The sequence below is a fragment of the Dromiciops gliroides genome, chromosome 3 (assembly GCF_019393635.1).
Source record: "Dromiciops gliroides isolate mDroGli1 chromosome 3, mDroGli1.pri, whole genome shotgun sequence".
In the NCBI taxonomy this organism is placed as follows: Eukaryota; Metazoa; Chordata; class Mammalia; order Microbiotheria; family Microbiotheriidae; genus Dromiciops; species Dromiciops gliroides.
In genome coordinates this window covers 467,747,290-467,760,331 of record NC_057863.1, presented here as the reverse complement: position 1 = coordinate 467,760,331, position 13,042 = coordinate 467,747,290, and the positions used below count along the sequence as shown (strand labels likewise).

Genomic DNA, 13,042 nt, shown 5'->3' with positions numbered 1-13,042 from the left:
CTAGGTCAGGAGAAGATTAAGTGACTTGCTTAGAATTGCATAGCCATTATGTACTGGGGCAGGACATGAACCTGGTCATTCTTCATTTGGAGGCCAGGTATACACCTATTTTGTCATTCTGTCTCACAGGGACTACATATGTAAAGAAAACTCACAAAGGGAAAGTTCAGAGGATTGATAGCTTATAATTCTGTGACAAGTCGATGACTCCTTTAAAGTAATTTCTTCTCACTGACAAAACAACTTTCAGGAGATGACTTAAGAACTCCAGATCCATCCAAACTTACCGAGCTAAAGAGATTTTGCATTTTCTGACTGTGTGCTATGTATGGGGTCATGAATTTTGAAGAGTCCACTTTCTTCCTGATAATTCTCTTCCTCTCTGTTGGTTTTGTTGGTTCCTCATCATGAGACACTGTCCGTTCCTCATGGTAAGATATAGGCTGTGAATCCTGGTCAGCTATTGTCCGTGTAGTGGTCGTCTCATAAACTTTGGTTATTGTCTGAAAATTGTGATGGCAAATCATGATTATCATAAAGGAAAAAATACTGCCCCAAGGTATTGATACTCAGTATACTGACCTAGGTTAGTGCATTTTATTTTGGTGATATTTTTGTATATTGCATAAAACAAGATATAGCTCACAATATCCAAATAAATACATGCAATGTCATGTCATTGGATGCACTATATTGTCTGCTCACAGACATATTCTTCGATTGCTATAGACAGTATATATTAAAAAGGGTTTTTTTCCTTATTAATGTATACCATTTTGTTAAAAGCTTATTCATAGTGACAAATGCTGGGATTAAAGGTTATTTAATTATTTCATTGTTATTAAGATTTGAATGACTTTCTTTTTAATCAACATGCCAAAGGAAAAGCTGAATTCATATTATTTGAAGCTGGGAAAAGGGACACACATAAAGTTCAGATTCTGACTCTCATAACAACTTGTGAAATCGATTAAGCAAGAGCCAGGTACAAATGGCTGGAAGCTGTAATTAAAAGCACTTGTTTATTTTGCAGGCTTTCTCTCCTTCCTCATCCCTCTGAGACTATATGGAAGGCAATAATTAACCTTAAATGACAGAAATTAATCATACCAAATACAACAGGCTAATAAGCTACCTTCTAATTTTTAATTAAATGAGTGTGAATGTCATGTTCACTGATGAATTATTATTTCATAAGAGTGAAAAGCGCTTCAGTTATAGCATGCCATTTATCTCCTATAGCAACCCTATCTGGTAAGTAGGAAATTAGAATTACATTTTACAAGCAAAGAAACCAATACCACATGGTCCTTGCAATCAAGACAAAAGCCAAGCACCTGGGTATCATTGAAATATATTCTTTAAACTAGCAAAAATTACCTCTCCTCACACAAAAGCTCCTCTGGACAATTATGAAGAGACATTTAATTAAAGATGAAAGTGTGTAACTAAACAATCAGTCTCAAGCATTGTCAAAGCATGGCCATCCAATTGTTTTCTAAGCAAGGAGTTGTATTAACTAGGACATTAACCCCTTTGCCATTTTCTAAAGGAGTTAGTTTCTGCACAGATATAATACGTACTGCAAAACATTCGGTGTTAACCCCTTGGTTTATGTCTTACCGAGCATTAAAAGAAACATTTGCACACAGAAAACCACACAAAGCTTCATCACAAGAGAGGTATTTCACCTTGAAAAAATAGCTCCAAGTTGGAATATCTATCTGAATGTCTTACTCAGAATTTCAAGTGAATTAAGTCTGAGTAGCATTACATGCATCATGTCAAGAAGGAGTGAGATGACATCCTTGTTGACATAAATGATGATGGACAGGTTGGCAGTCCTTGGCAGTGATGCTGCATGCATCTGCATCGCAGATCACAACTGCAACAACAGGTAAGAATACTGGATATGTGGCCTTCAATTCTGGTTAACATCATCCATACCATAACCAGGACTTCCAAAAATATTTCCTGGAAAATAATCCTCAAACATCTTGCCTATTATTTTGAATTTTAGGATGGTGAAATAACCCTTCAGACATAGCCACCCCCGCCCAAGCCCAAAAATGAATGACTTCTCCCTGCAATGGTGCTGAGAGACTGTGAACAGCACCAAACCCATGGCAATTTCGTGAGTGCGCTGCTCGTGCAAGTGTCCTGAGCTTTACCTTGCCCGGCACTTCTTCATAGACAACTTCTTCTGTGTAGTACTAAAAATAGAGCACAAATGCCAACACTTCATCAGAAGAGACTATGCTGGTTCTCACCTGAATCTCATTTAGCCTCATCTGAATCCTTCACTCTGTGTCAGTAGCTCAGCTGGCTTAGGAAGGAACAGTGGTAAGGATGCTGGCTTTGGAGTCAAAGTACCCAGCTCTTCCACTCACCACATGTGTGACCTTGGGCAAATTATTTTATCCTCTTAGGTATCACTTTTGTTATCTCTAAGATTAGGAGATTCAACTAGATGGCTTCTGAGGTCCCTTGCTATTCTAAATCTATGATCCTATGATTCAAAAATTCCTTTTAGCTCCAAATCTGTGATAACTATCTATCTGTCTACCTACCTACCTACCTACCTACCTACCTACCTACCTACCTACCTAACCTATTTACTTGTTTGTTCATTAGTTTGCTTGTTTAGTTTTCCACATCTGGCACCCACAATGTTCCATTCAACAGTTCAGGAAGTATAGTGAGGACAAGAGGATTAAGTGCCGCTTGGTCCCTAGCTGAAGCTAGAATGTATGGGATTCTTAGGCCAGGAATTGCAAGTCAATAATCAAGGTAAATAGAGGTCAGCTAGGTGGCGCAGTGGATAGAGGACCAGCCCTAGATTCAGGAATACCTGAGTTCAAATTTGGCCCCAGACACTTGACGCTTACTAGCTGTGTGACCCTGGGAAAATCATTTAACCCTCATTGCCCCGCCAAAATAATAATAATAATAATAATAATAGTAGTAGTAGTAGTAGTAGTAGTAGTAGTAAATATCAGCCTATCTTCCAAATATCTTCTTTCTGAAATGAAGCATTTGTGATACAGAGGCTCAAAATATCCAGATAGCAGAAACAAGAAGTTGTAGTATTGTGTACATTGTCTAGATAAATATTATCTGTGAAAAATGGTAATTGACATTACTTATTGACCATCTGCTTTCCATAGATTTCTCATTTATTCACTGAATTTTAGATTTGGAAGGAAGCTTTTTTGAGACCCAGAGAGAAGTGATTTGTACAAGTTTATAAAGCTAGCCAGCAGGCCAGTGTTCTTCACATTATACCTCATCCTTAATTGAGAAGACAGAAACTGCATAACTTTATGGGACATATATTTTACTTTATTTTAAGCTAGTTAAAAACAAACAAATCTGTTCTTTGTGTTTCTTTTGCCTTTTTTGTCTCCAGCACGTAGCACATACTGCCAAACACATAGTAGAGGTTTAATAAATCCTTTTTAAAATTATCTAAATTCAACCCAGGAATATACCCCTTTCCCATAAATAGTTGTAAGATAACTTTCTCTTATATGAAATACCATTATCTTTGAGATATATATCTATATAGATATTTAAATAGATATAATATATAATAATAAATATATAACATATTATACATTTATGTATATCTATTTAAATATATGGATATATATATATATTTAAGTTCATGTCTTTCCCACTTAAATATGGTGCCAAATTAATCTCTCCAAGTCCCATAATTCTATTCAGGAGGGTTGACTTCCAACAGATCAAGAGTTGCCCTTGCCAGAGAAGAAGCAAAACAAGATGTCTTCCGAACACACTAATGGGGTAAGTCTTGCCATCACCACTTCTGTGGAATCTGTAACCTAGATCTGTAAACCAAGACTGTGTTTGTTCATCTGACATCACTAGCAATAAAGAGACCACAATTAGAAGCTGGCTGACATTTTCCTGAAAATACGTAAGAGAGAGTAGATTTAGCTCCCTCTGCCTCAGCCTTATCCAACCCTGTTGGACGAGTAGCAGGAAAGGCTCATTTAGGTCAAGCATAATGGGAAAAGAGATGAAAATAAAGGATCTGGATAATTTTCTCAGTCATCAAAAGACTTACATAACAGCATACTTTTCATTTTTTCTATTGTTATCACTAAAATATGCACCTAGGGTGAGCAGAAAATCTTGAACCCCACTTTTTCAGTCACCATCTTCCATTTTCAGGTCATCTTGAGGTAGACCCTGCTCTTAACTGAGAAGTTTTACCCAAACCATTTATTTCAACCTCTTATTTTTACACTTGACACTAGTGGTGGAACCATGTCTTGGTTAAAAATAAATAAGGCCTAGAACTCATGCTAATAAATATTTCTTTTCTGATTCTTCCTGCTGTATTATTATATTTCATTTTATATCTCAAATGCCATTCTATCCATGCTATTCTACAAAGGTCTACATGGATATCTTTTTGTTATTGCATTCTGCTGCATAAAACATTTCTGTGCAGCTAGGTAGTGCAGTGGATAGAACACTGTATTTGGAGTCAAGAAATCCTGAGTTCAAATCCAGCCTCAGACACTGGACAAGTCATCTAACCTCTGCCAGCATAACTTTGCTCATCTGTAGAATAGAGATAATAATAACACCTCCCTTTCAGGGTTCTTGTGAAGATCAAAATAGATAATGTTTGTAAAGCACTTCGCAAATATACCTTACAGTGGGATAGCCCTTCACAGGCCCACACAATCCCTGTGAAAATTCTTGATGAGGATTTCATTTCATGTTCAGGAAAGACTCACTGCATCAAGAGAGAAAACCAGACTAACCAGAGATATTTGGAAATGTTTTGAATGTTGTTAGCAAAAGTTAAAATAGTTTTCTGCTGGCAATTTCATTTTGCCTGTGCTGCACAGTATCTATCAATAAACATGGCTTTCAGAAATATGACTAAAACACCTTCACAGTAGAGCTTATACAAAGAGATTGGTGGCCTTGGTATCTATGTCAAGCCTCATAATTATCTTTCCCTACAGTGTTTCTAATTAGACTTTCTACCCCTGTCTTCCTCATTTCCTTCCTTTTCATCTTTACTTGGCTCTAGTGGATAGTCTCAGGACAATCTTATTTCATATGTTTAAGACTGATTGGTTTCCTTAGAGGGATATGTTTGAGTTTTTTTAAAACTAGTTCCTTTCTGTGTTTTTTTAGATCCCTTTATTGATGACTTACTCTAATTTCTACAACCACCCCATTTTGATATTGTTACCACTGACATCAATAAGGCATCAATTCACAACCCAAACAGAATAGAGTTGTTTAGTTTCCACTGGTCAGATACAGAGCAGAGAATAGAGCATAAAGCAATAAGGGAGACAAAATGGCAGGCATAGACTCACTAAAAATTGTCTACTACATTTGATGATATCTAACTAAATCAATCTATTCAAGTGCTAACTCTAATTTCCATTGGCTTAAGAAGACAAAGTAGCTAAGGATGTTCCTGATGTTTCCCTTTTTTTCTCTCTCCTATAAGCAAGTGTCATAGAATAATATTAGTCTACTATGGATGCTATACTTGTCTTCAAATATCTGAAGGGCAATCATTTGGAAGAAGATTATTCTGTGTGATCCCAGATGGCAAAACTAGGATCAATAGAACATCGACGAATCAGATTTCAAGCCAATATAAGACAGAGCTTCATAATAATCCACACTATGACAAAATGGAGTGGGTTGCCTGAAGATATTTAATGCTCCTCATCCCTGGAGTCTAGATGGTCAGTGGTTGGAGTTATTGTAGAGAGAATTCATGTAAATTATAGGGGATTAGATTAGACTTGAAGACACAAAAGAAAGCAATTTCAAAGAGAAAAGATGGGATTTGTCTGAAGAGACTGATGTGGATGCACAGGGAACTTACCAACCAACTTAGATCATTAAAAGAAATGTACAAGGGGCGGCTAGGTGGCGCAGTGGATAAAGCACCGGCCCTGGATTCAGGAGTACCTGAGTTCAAATCTGGTCTCAGACACTTAACACTTACTAGCTGTGTGACCCTGGGCAAGTCACTTAACCCCATTGCCCGTGAAAATAAAATTAAAAAAAAAATAAAAAAAAAGAAATGTACAGAAGATAGAAGCAATGCCAAGCAATAGATGATGAGTATAAGAGCATGATATGGTCCCATAAAAATAGTACTAAGAATGCTAAAGTTCATAATGAACTGAGGCTAGTGATAGGGGTTAAAGTCAACAAATAGGCTTATTGTTTTTAAAAAAGTAAGCTTGGGAGAAAAAAGATGGATTATGATCACTGATTACAGAAAAGCCAACTCTTATTTTGTTTCTTTTTTTTCTCTTCAAAGGAGAATGAACTTTAAATTGGAAATGACAACAGAGATAACTACCATGGAGTTGATACCAAAGATAAATAAAAGGACAGTAAGAGAACATCATGTTGCCCTTGATGAATTCAAGACCTCTGGCCCAAATTAAGTACATTTTGGCCTCTTAAAAATTAGCAGATATCACTGTTGTGATATCTGAAATATTATGAAGAGGTATCAGAATATTGGAGAAAGGCAAATGTCCCAATTTAAAAAAAAAAAAAGGAGAGGGAAAGAAAAGAGTATGAATACTACAGGCTAATAAGCTTGACTTTGATTCCTGGGAAAATTCTAGAATAGATCATTAAAGAGATGGTAGGTTTATATTTAGAAAGGGAACTGGTGATTTTTAAAAGGCAGCATGATTTCATCAAGATCAGGACACTCCTATCTAACTTTATTTCCTTTTGTGACAGTATTACCAAGCAAATGAGAAGGATGCTATGAGTATAATTTACATAGAATATCAAAACTTTGGATAAAGTATATCACACTATCTTTATGATGAAGATGGAAAAATACAGATTAGATGACAATACAATCAGATGCATTCATAACTGTTTGTATGGCTGGATTCAAAGAATAGTTATAAATGTGCTGAACCTAATAAGATGAATTCAATAAAGATAAATATAAATGTTTTTACTTAGATATAAAAAAAGAATAAGATGTGATTAGACAGTAGAATGGATTGTAAGCTCACATTAGTCAGCAGTGTGATATGACAGCCAAAAAAAATAATGTTATCCTAGGCTGAATTAGAAGGCATTGCTTTCAGGAATAGAGAGGGATAGTCCCACTATCTTCCACCCTTATCAGAACTCATCTGGAGTATTGTGTTCAATTTTTGCATCATAGATTAATAAGGATATCGATAAAGTTAGGGACCATATATGGTTTCCAAGACAATAATTAGCCCTGATCTTAACCGAAAGACTGCAGTAATGCAGTTTTTTCCATTATCATTTCTTTGACATAATTTTTTTCCCAGATTGGTCATAAAATTTGTTAATGGAAATTTTAAATATTTGACTTGAAAATATAATTTAGAACTTCAGTCTAAGAAATACCTTAATGGAAAGATAGGGAAAAGTGACATTTTTTCCAGAGGTCCTCACATATAAAGGACATATTCAGAAATATTAGGATGATATTTCTATCATTCCCTTGATCAAGAGTTATTAAGGGGGGGCAGCTAGGTGGCACAGTGGATAAAGCACTGGCCCTGGATTCAGGAGGACCTGAGTTCAAATCCAGCCTCAGACACTTGACACTTACTAGTTGTGTGACCATGGGCAAGTCACTTAACCCTCATTGCCTCCCCACAACAAAAAAGAGTTATTAAGCATTCTCACATCCATGAGCCTAAGGGTAGTTAGAGAGCTGAGTCAAGTGACTATTTCCAGGGAATTTCTGGTTTCCTCTCCTCTTTTTCCCTCTCTTCTTTTCTCTTCTCTCCTCTCCTCTTATCTCTCCCCCTCCCCTCAATGTAAAGGAGATTAGTTTAAGGAAATTCAACAAACATTTGTAAAATACCTTCTACATACAAGGTCCTTTTGTCAGGTGCTGGTAATAACAAGATGAAAAAATTACACAATCACCATTTTCAAAAACCATACAATCTAATTAGAAGGATGAGATGTTTACATAAATTAGGCATGGGGTAAAATGTTAAAAGTGCAAAGAAAAGACTGAAGCAATGGACTGTGAAAAATGTAAAGAAGAAACTATTACTTTCAGCTGGGGCAATCAGGGAAGACATCATGAAGGAAGTGACATGTGAGTTGTACTTTGAAGGAAGAAAAGGATTTCAAAAGATGGAAAGGTACTGGGCATTTCAGAAATGGGAGAGGGTTGGAATAAATCCATGAAGGTAGAAGAGGGCAAAAAGATATTAACAAACACCAAGTAATGTAATTTGTTTGGACATAAGGTAGATGAGGAGAATAGTGTGAAACTATGTTGAAAAGGTAGGTTGAAATGAGATTGTGGGGCAGCTAGGTGGTGCAGTGGATAAAAGCACTGGCCTTGGATTCAGGAGAACCCGAGTTCAAATCCAGCCTCAGACACTTGATACTTATTAACTGTGTGACCCTGGGCAAGTCACTTAACCCTCATTGCCCCACAAAACAACAACAGCAGCAGCAAAAACAACAACAACAAAATGAGATTGTGAAGGATCTTGAATGCCTAGCTAATGAGTTTGTGTTTTGTCCAGGAGACAATGGGAAATCCCTAAAGTTTTTGTGCAGAATAATGACATTTTCAGATCCATGGATCAGAAAGATTATTTGGTATTATATCATAGAGGAAAAAGACTAAAGACTTGGAGACAACCCAGAAAGCTATTAAGGGTATCCAAGTGAGAGATAATTGAGACCAAAACCAAGGTGTGATCAGAGCAATTGGAAAGGGAAAAATTTTAATTACTCTTTGTTGAATAAAAAGTTAGGGACTAATTAGAAATTATAGTAGCTTCCTCATGCTATAGATACTCATCAGAGAGAAATGAGAATACTTGGCTATGGTAAGATGTCAGGGATAAAAGTGAGAGAAGACTCAAAGATGATACTGAAGTTTTAAGCTTCAGTAACTAGGAGGATGATGGTGTGGAAATAGAGAGAAATTAGAATATGGGGTAAGTTTGAGGGATGATCATGAATTTTGGACATTCTGAGTATGAAGTATTAGTAGAACATGGGTGGTGAATACATCCAATAGGATGCAGCTTGGGCTCATGGCTAGATGTATAATTTAAAGGCATTCAGAGAGCTGATCACTGAAGCAAAGAGAGTGGATGAGATCACCAATGAAGAGAGTGTAGACAAAGGAGACTAAAACCACTGGAAGATTTTTCAGAAGATACTTAGGGGAAGGGTGGAGAGAAAGAAGATAAACAAGTAAGATTGACAAAGGAGAGGTCAGTGAGGTAGGAAAACACCTAGAAAACAACTCCAACAGACTCCGAGGTAGAAGATAGACTATCAAAAGAAAGAGACCATTTGACAGTGAAGGGGAAGAGAAAGATGAAATGATAGTTTGAATGGGTCTAGAAAAAAAATTTTTTCGGATAGGAAAAAAATATTCATAACATTAGGACTTTAAAAAAAAACCCACAATGACTTTGTGAAAGAAGATACAAAAGTAACAGTGATTTGAAACTCAAGAGGAGTAATCTTCAAAAGGTGTGTTGGGAGAGTTTCACTAGGCGTACCCAGAATTATATGGAACTTAACTTGCAATTGCATGGACGTCTGGAGTTTCCCTGAACACCCTGCAGTGTTTTGAACTTAAATAGTCCTAGATTTCTAACAGCAGAGAATAATATGGTGCTATGAGCAAAAAAGCTTGAAAATCACTGTTCAAAATCACTACAGGCTCATTCTCTCTCAATTTCTATTTTTAATGAAAACAAAACATGGTCTTGCTCCTTCTGTTGGTCACTTGGGCAAAAGCAAAGACTCAGAGAGAAACTGTTAATGGCAACTGCACATTGTGAAGGGTTTGAATGGAATAAATAAATCAGAATATATAAAAACATGATTTTTTTCAAGGAATGAGAACCTGACCCATAACATAGTATAGAAATTCTCTTTGAAATCAAGACTAGTATTTGTTTCTTTATACTCTGGTAAGTAGTAAGTAATAATTGCATCACTGGAACTTACTTCCTCCTTCTGTTCTCTTCCTCTCTGGTGCTTTGTTTTTGTTGGGAATGGAAAGAATAAGTGGGTGCATCAAGGGTGGGTTTTCTAGGCCAAATGAAAACTAACCTTTAGTTCTCACTTTTTTTTTTAAGAAGAAAAGAAAAGTTTGGCTACAGTGGTGGGATTTCCTTTCAGTTCTGATTCCCACATAATTATAGTTAAACTCAACTAAAAATATCCACTTTCATATACACTAGCAATGCCTTTGTAAATTTAAAAGAGACAATGTCATTTTTAAATGATTGATTCAGTTTCAAGGCAGTGACTAATGTCCCATAAAACAAAAGCAAACAAAACAAAGCCATCAGACACTGTTCATCTTACCTCCACCACCTCCTCATATTCTTCGTCATCCGCCATGTTTACAGAGTAGTACTCTGTTACCTACAACTTTTTAATATTACAGACAAATAAAAATATGTTAGACATTTTTCTCAGGAATGAAAACAAGCATATGACATTGGTATCCTAAAGCAATGTGAATATTAAACACACACATACACAGATTTTTTTTGTCATAAAAAGTGAGACTAGGAATTTAAAACACAATTTTTAAAGCATCAAAACCAAATCTTCGTCTCACTGGCTTCCCTTAATAATGTATGATACCATTATTTATGGTTGCATTTTCCAGCTAGTTATATTTTGGGGGAGGAGATTAGAATTAGGGAAGAAATGGGAAGGATAATGTTTACATTTTTACCAACTTGGACCAAAAGCATTTCCATTTAATATAGTCAAGAAAAGAAAATTTCATTTTGATTTTCAGAAAAAAAGTTTTGAATTAACCGAAAGTGCAAGAAAACAATGTGTTTCTTCTTGTGTAGTTTTGATTGTGCTGAATACCTCAGAAGAAAAGCTCATGATTGAACACTCAAACTAAGTCACACATAGAAAACTATGTCTGAATAAATTTTAAAAAACAATAATGACCTCAAGGTACTGGGGTTTGTCTCTCCCCACACACCATTGGCTTGAATGGGCACTCCCTCTTTTTTTTCCTGCAAATCTTGTTCAAACCTGAAAAATATCAAAATCCATACAATATGGGTTTTAAAATACATGGAATGAGGGATCTTTGATATACATTCCCAATTCAGTGACTAATGAGAGGTTCTCCCTATCAAATTTGAGCTTCCTGGTTTGATGCTAGTATACAGAGTGCTGAGGCTTGATGGTGGGAGATGATGCTTTGTAACAGCTGTTCCTTGCTTGCAAAGATATTCACCATGTAAGCCAATACCCCTAAATCATTGGCTGGTTTTGTTTAGCTAGCAAAACACTCATTCCTTCTGAGGCAAATGGAGCCCAGTAGAGCAGGTTAAATATAGGAACATACAACATGGTCCCTTTTTTAGTGCAAATACATTAGGAGAAATATAGAGGGCAAAAAAAATAGATTTTGTTAGAGAAGAGTACTAATATCACCAAAGAATAAACAAATTGGTTAGTGAGGACCCTAGCTCTAATTAAAAGTCCTAAATTTGGGGTATTAGTAAGTAGCAACAGATGAGAAGGCTCTTGATTTCCCATCTCTTTTTCCTTTTTCACTAATTTTCCCCAGTTATTACCCACAATTTTGTAAAATACCTCAGGAGAAGCTTCCCATGATAGAACAATCTCCCCCCAAATAAAGAAGTCAACCTTACCATTAATATATAAAATAAATGTCCTAAGCAGCAAAGCCTCTCCAACTCTTCCCTCCTGAGAACCCCAGGCAAGAGCAGCCCAGATGCACCAGCTCCCGAATTATCATATGGCAAGAGCAACCAATCGGGTCTCGAGTTGCTCAAGTTTCAGAAGCTAAATATACTGAGTGATCCTTTTGAAGGCCACCTGTTCAACAATTCTGCTCTGAGAAAGAAGCTTATAACTTTTGCTTACAGCTAAAATCCATTGGAATTTTATTTCACTTCTAGGGCCTGGACAATCCAGTTTAGAGTCAAACTGTTATTCCCTGAATTCCTCATTCAACATTAGACTCATCCAACAGTATTTTACTGAAAAGATTGACCAAGACCTTGCATCTAAAATATTAAAGGGACTTGACACTTAGCAAATTCCCCATGTACTTTGTCAACTCATGATCTTCCCAGATAAATATCTGTACACACGTCCCCTTGGCCTGCTACAAATAGGTTCCTGTGACTCCAGGGAGAAGAAGAAGAAGAAGAATGGAATGAGACCTGAAAACCTAAAAATAATTTACCAAAAGAAGTGGAGAAGCAGATTAATTTAAAAGATGACTTAAGACTGGGAAAAGTTTGCCACTCACTTAAGGCTAAGCATGGTAGTAGTGAAAAGAAAGAAAAAGAAAGGGATACAAAAGAAAGAGAAAATATAATACTTATCCTCAGATCTCTTCCATGCACATTTATAAAACTATGAGTATCTGAGTATAAATGAATATCATATTCATAAAATCAACATGAAGTACAGTAGTCGTTTAAGTTACATAGCATTAAATCCAGAAGTAGTTCTTAGAGAAGGCATTCTTACTGTGGAATGTTTCAACTTTAAAAAATTAACTATATTTCAATATGACTTGTTTCTTTGTAATCCGATATATTTTATTTTGTACATTTAAAACATTATTCTAAGAAGGGGTCCATGGTGTGTATAAGGTTAAGGACCCCTTATCTTAGACATTGTAAAAATGCATATATTTTATAAGTAGTTAGATGTCTATAATAGTGTGTGTATTACTTTAGCATTTGATGGTGGTGATAAAATTTGGAAATCTGATGGATGTTGAAGAAAAGCCTAGAGATATCAAAATCATTTGAAGTAAATAAGGATGTTAGCCTGGAGAAGAAGAGGACATGACAGCTATTTTCAAGGATCTGAAAGGATATAAAGTAAAAGAGAAATTAGCCTCATAATGAGTTTTATAACCTTCAGTTTACTATGTCTATAAATCCATGATCTCATCCATGTTACTCCCCTCCAAAGGTATAGATCCATTCCGTCTTAT

The 13,042-nt window shown here is 36.0% G+C and overlaps 1 protein-coding gene across 1 annotated transcript in view; it reads right to left on the bottom strand.

The window, feature by feature from the left end:
• NEB (nebulin) overlaps nucleotides 1–11,794 on the bottom strand; it is a 229,466-nt gene extending 217,672 nt beyond the window's left edge. The window contains 5 exon segments of the mRNA XM_043991344.1: nucleotides 288–503; nucleotides 2,172–2,213; nucleotides 10,393–10,458; nucleotides 11,002–11,088; nucleotides 11,718–11,794. Coding sequence (XP_043847279.1) covers nucleotides 288–503; nucleotides 2,172–2,213; nucleotides 10,393–10,428 — 294 coding nt within the window. The 5' untranslated portion in view covers nucleotides 10,429–10,458; nucleotides 11,002–11,088; nucleotides 11,718–11,794.
• Nucleotides 11,795–13,042: the final 1,248 nt, after the last annotated feature.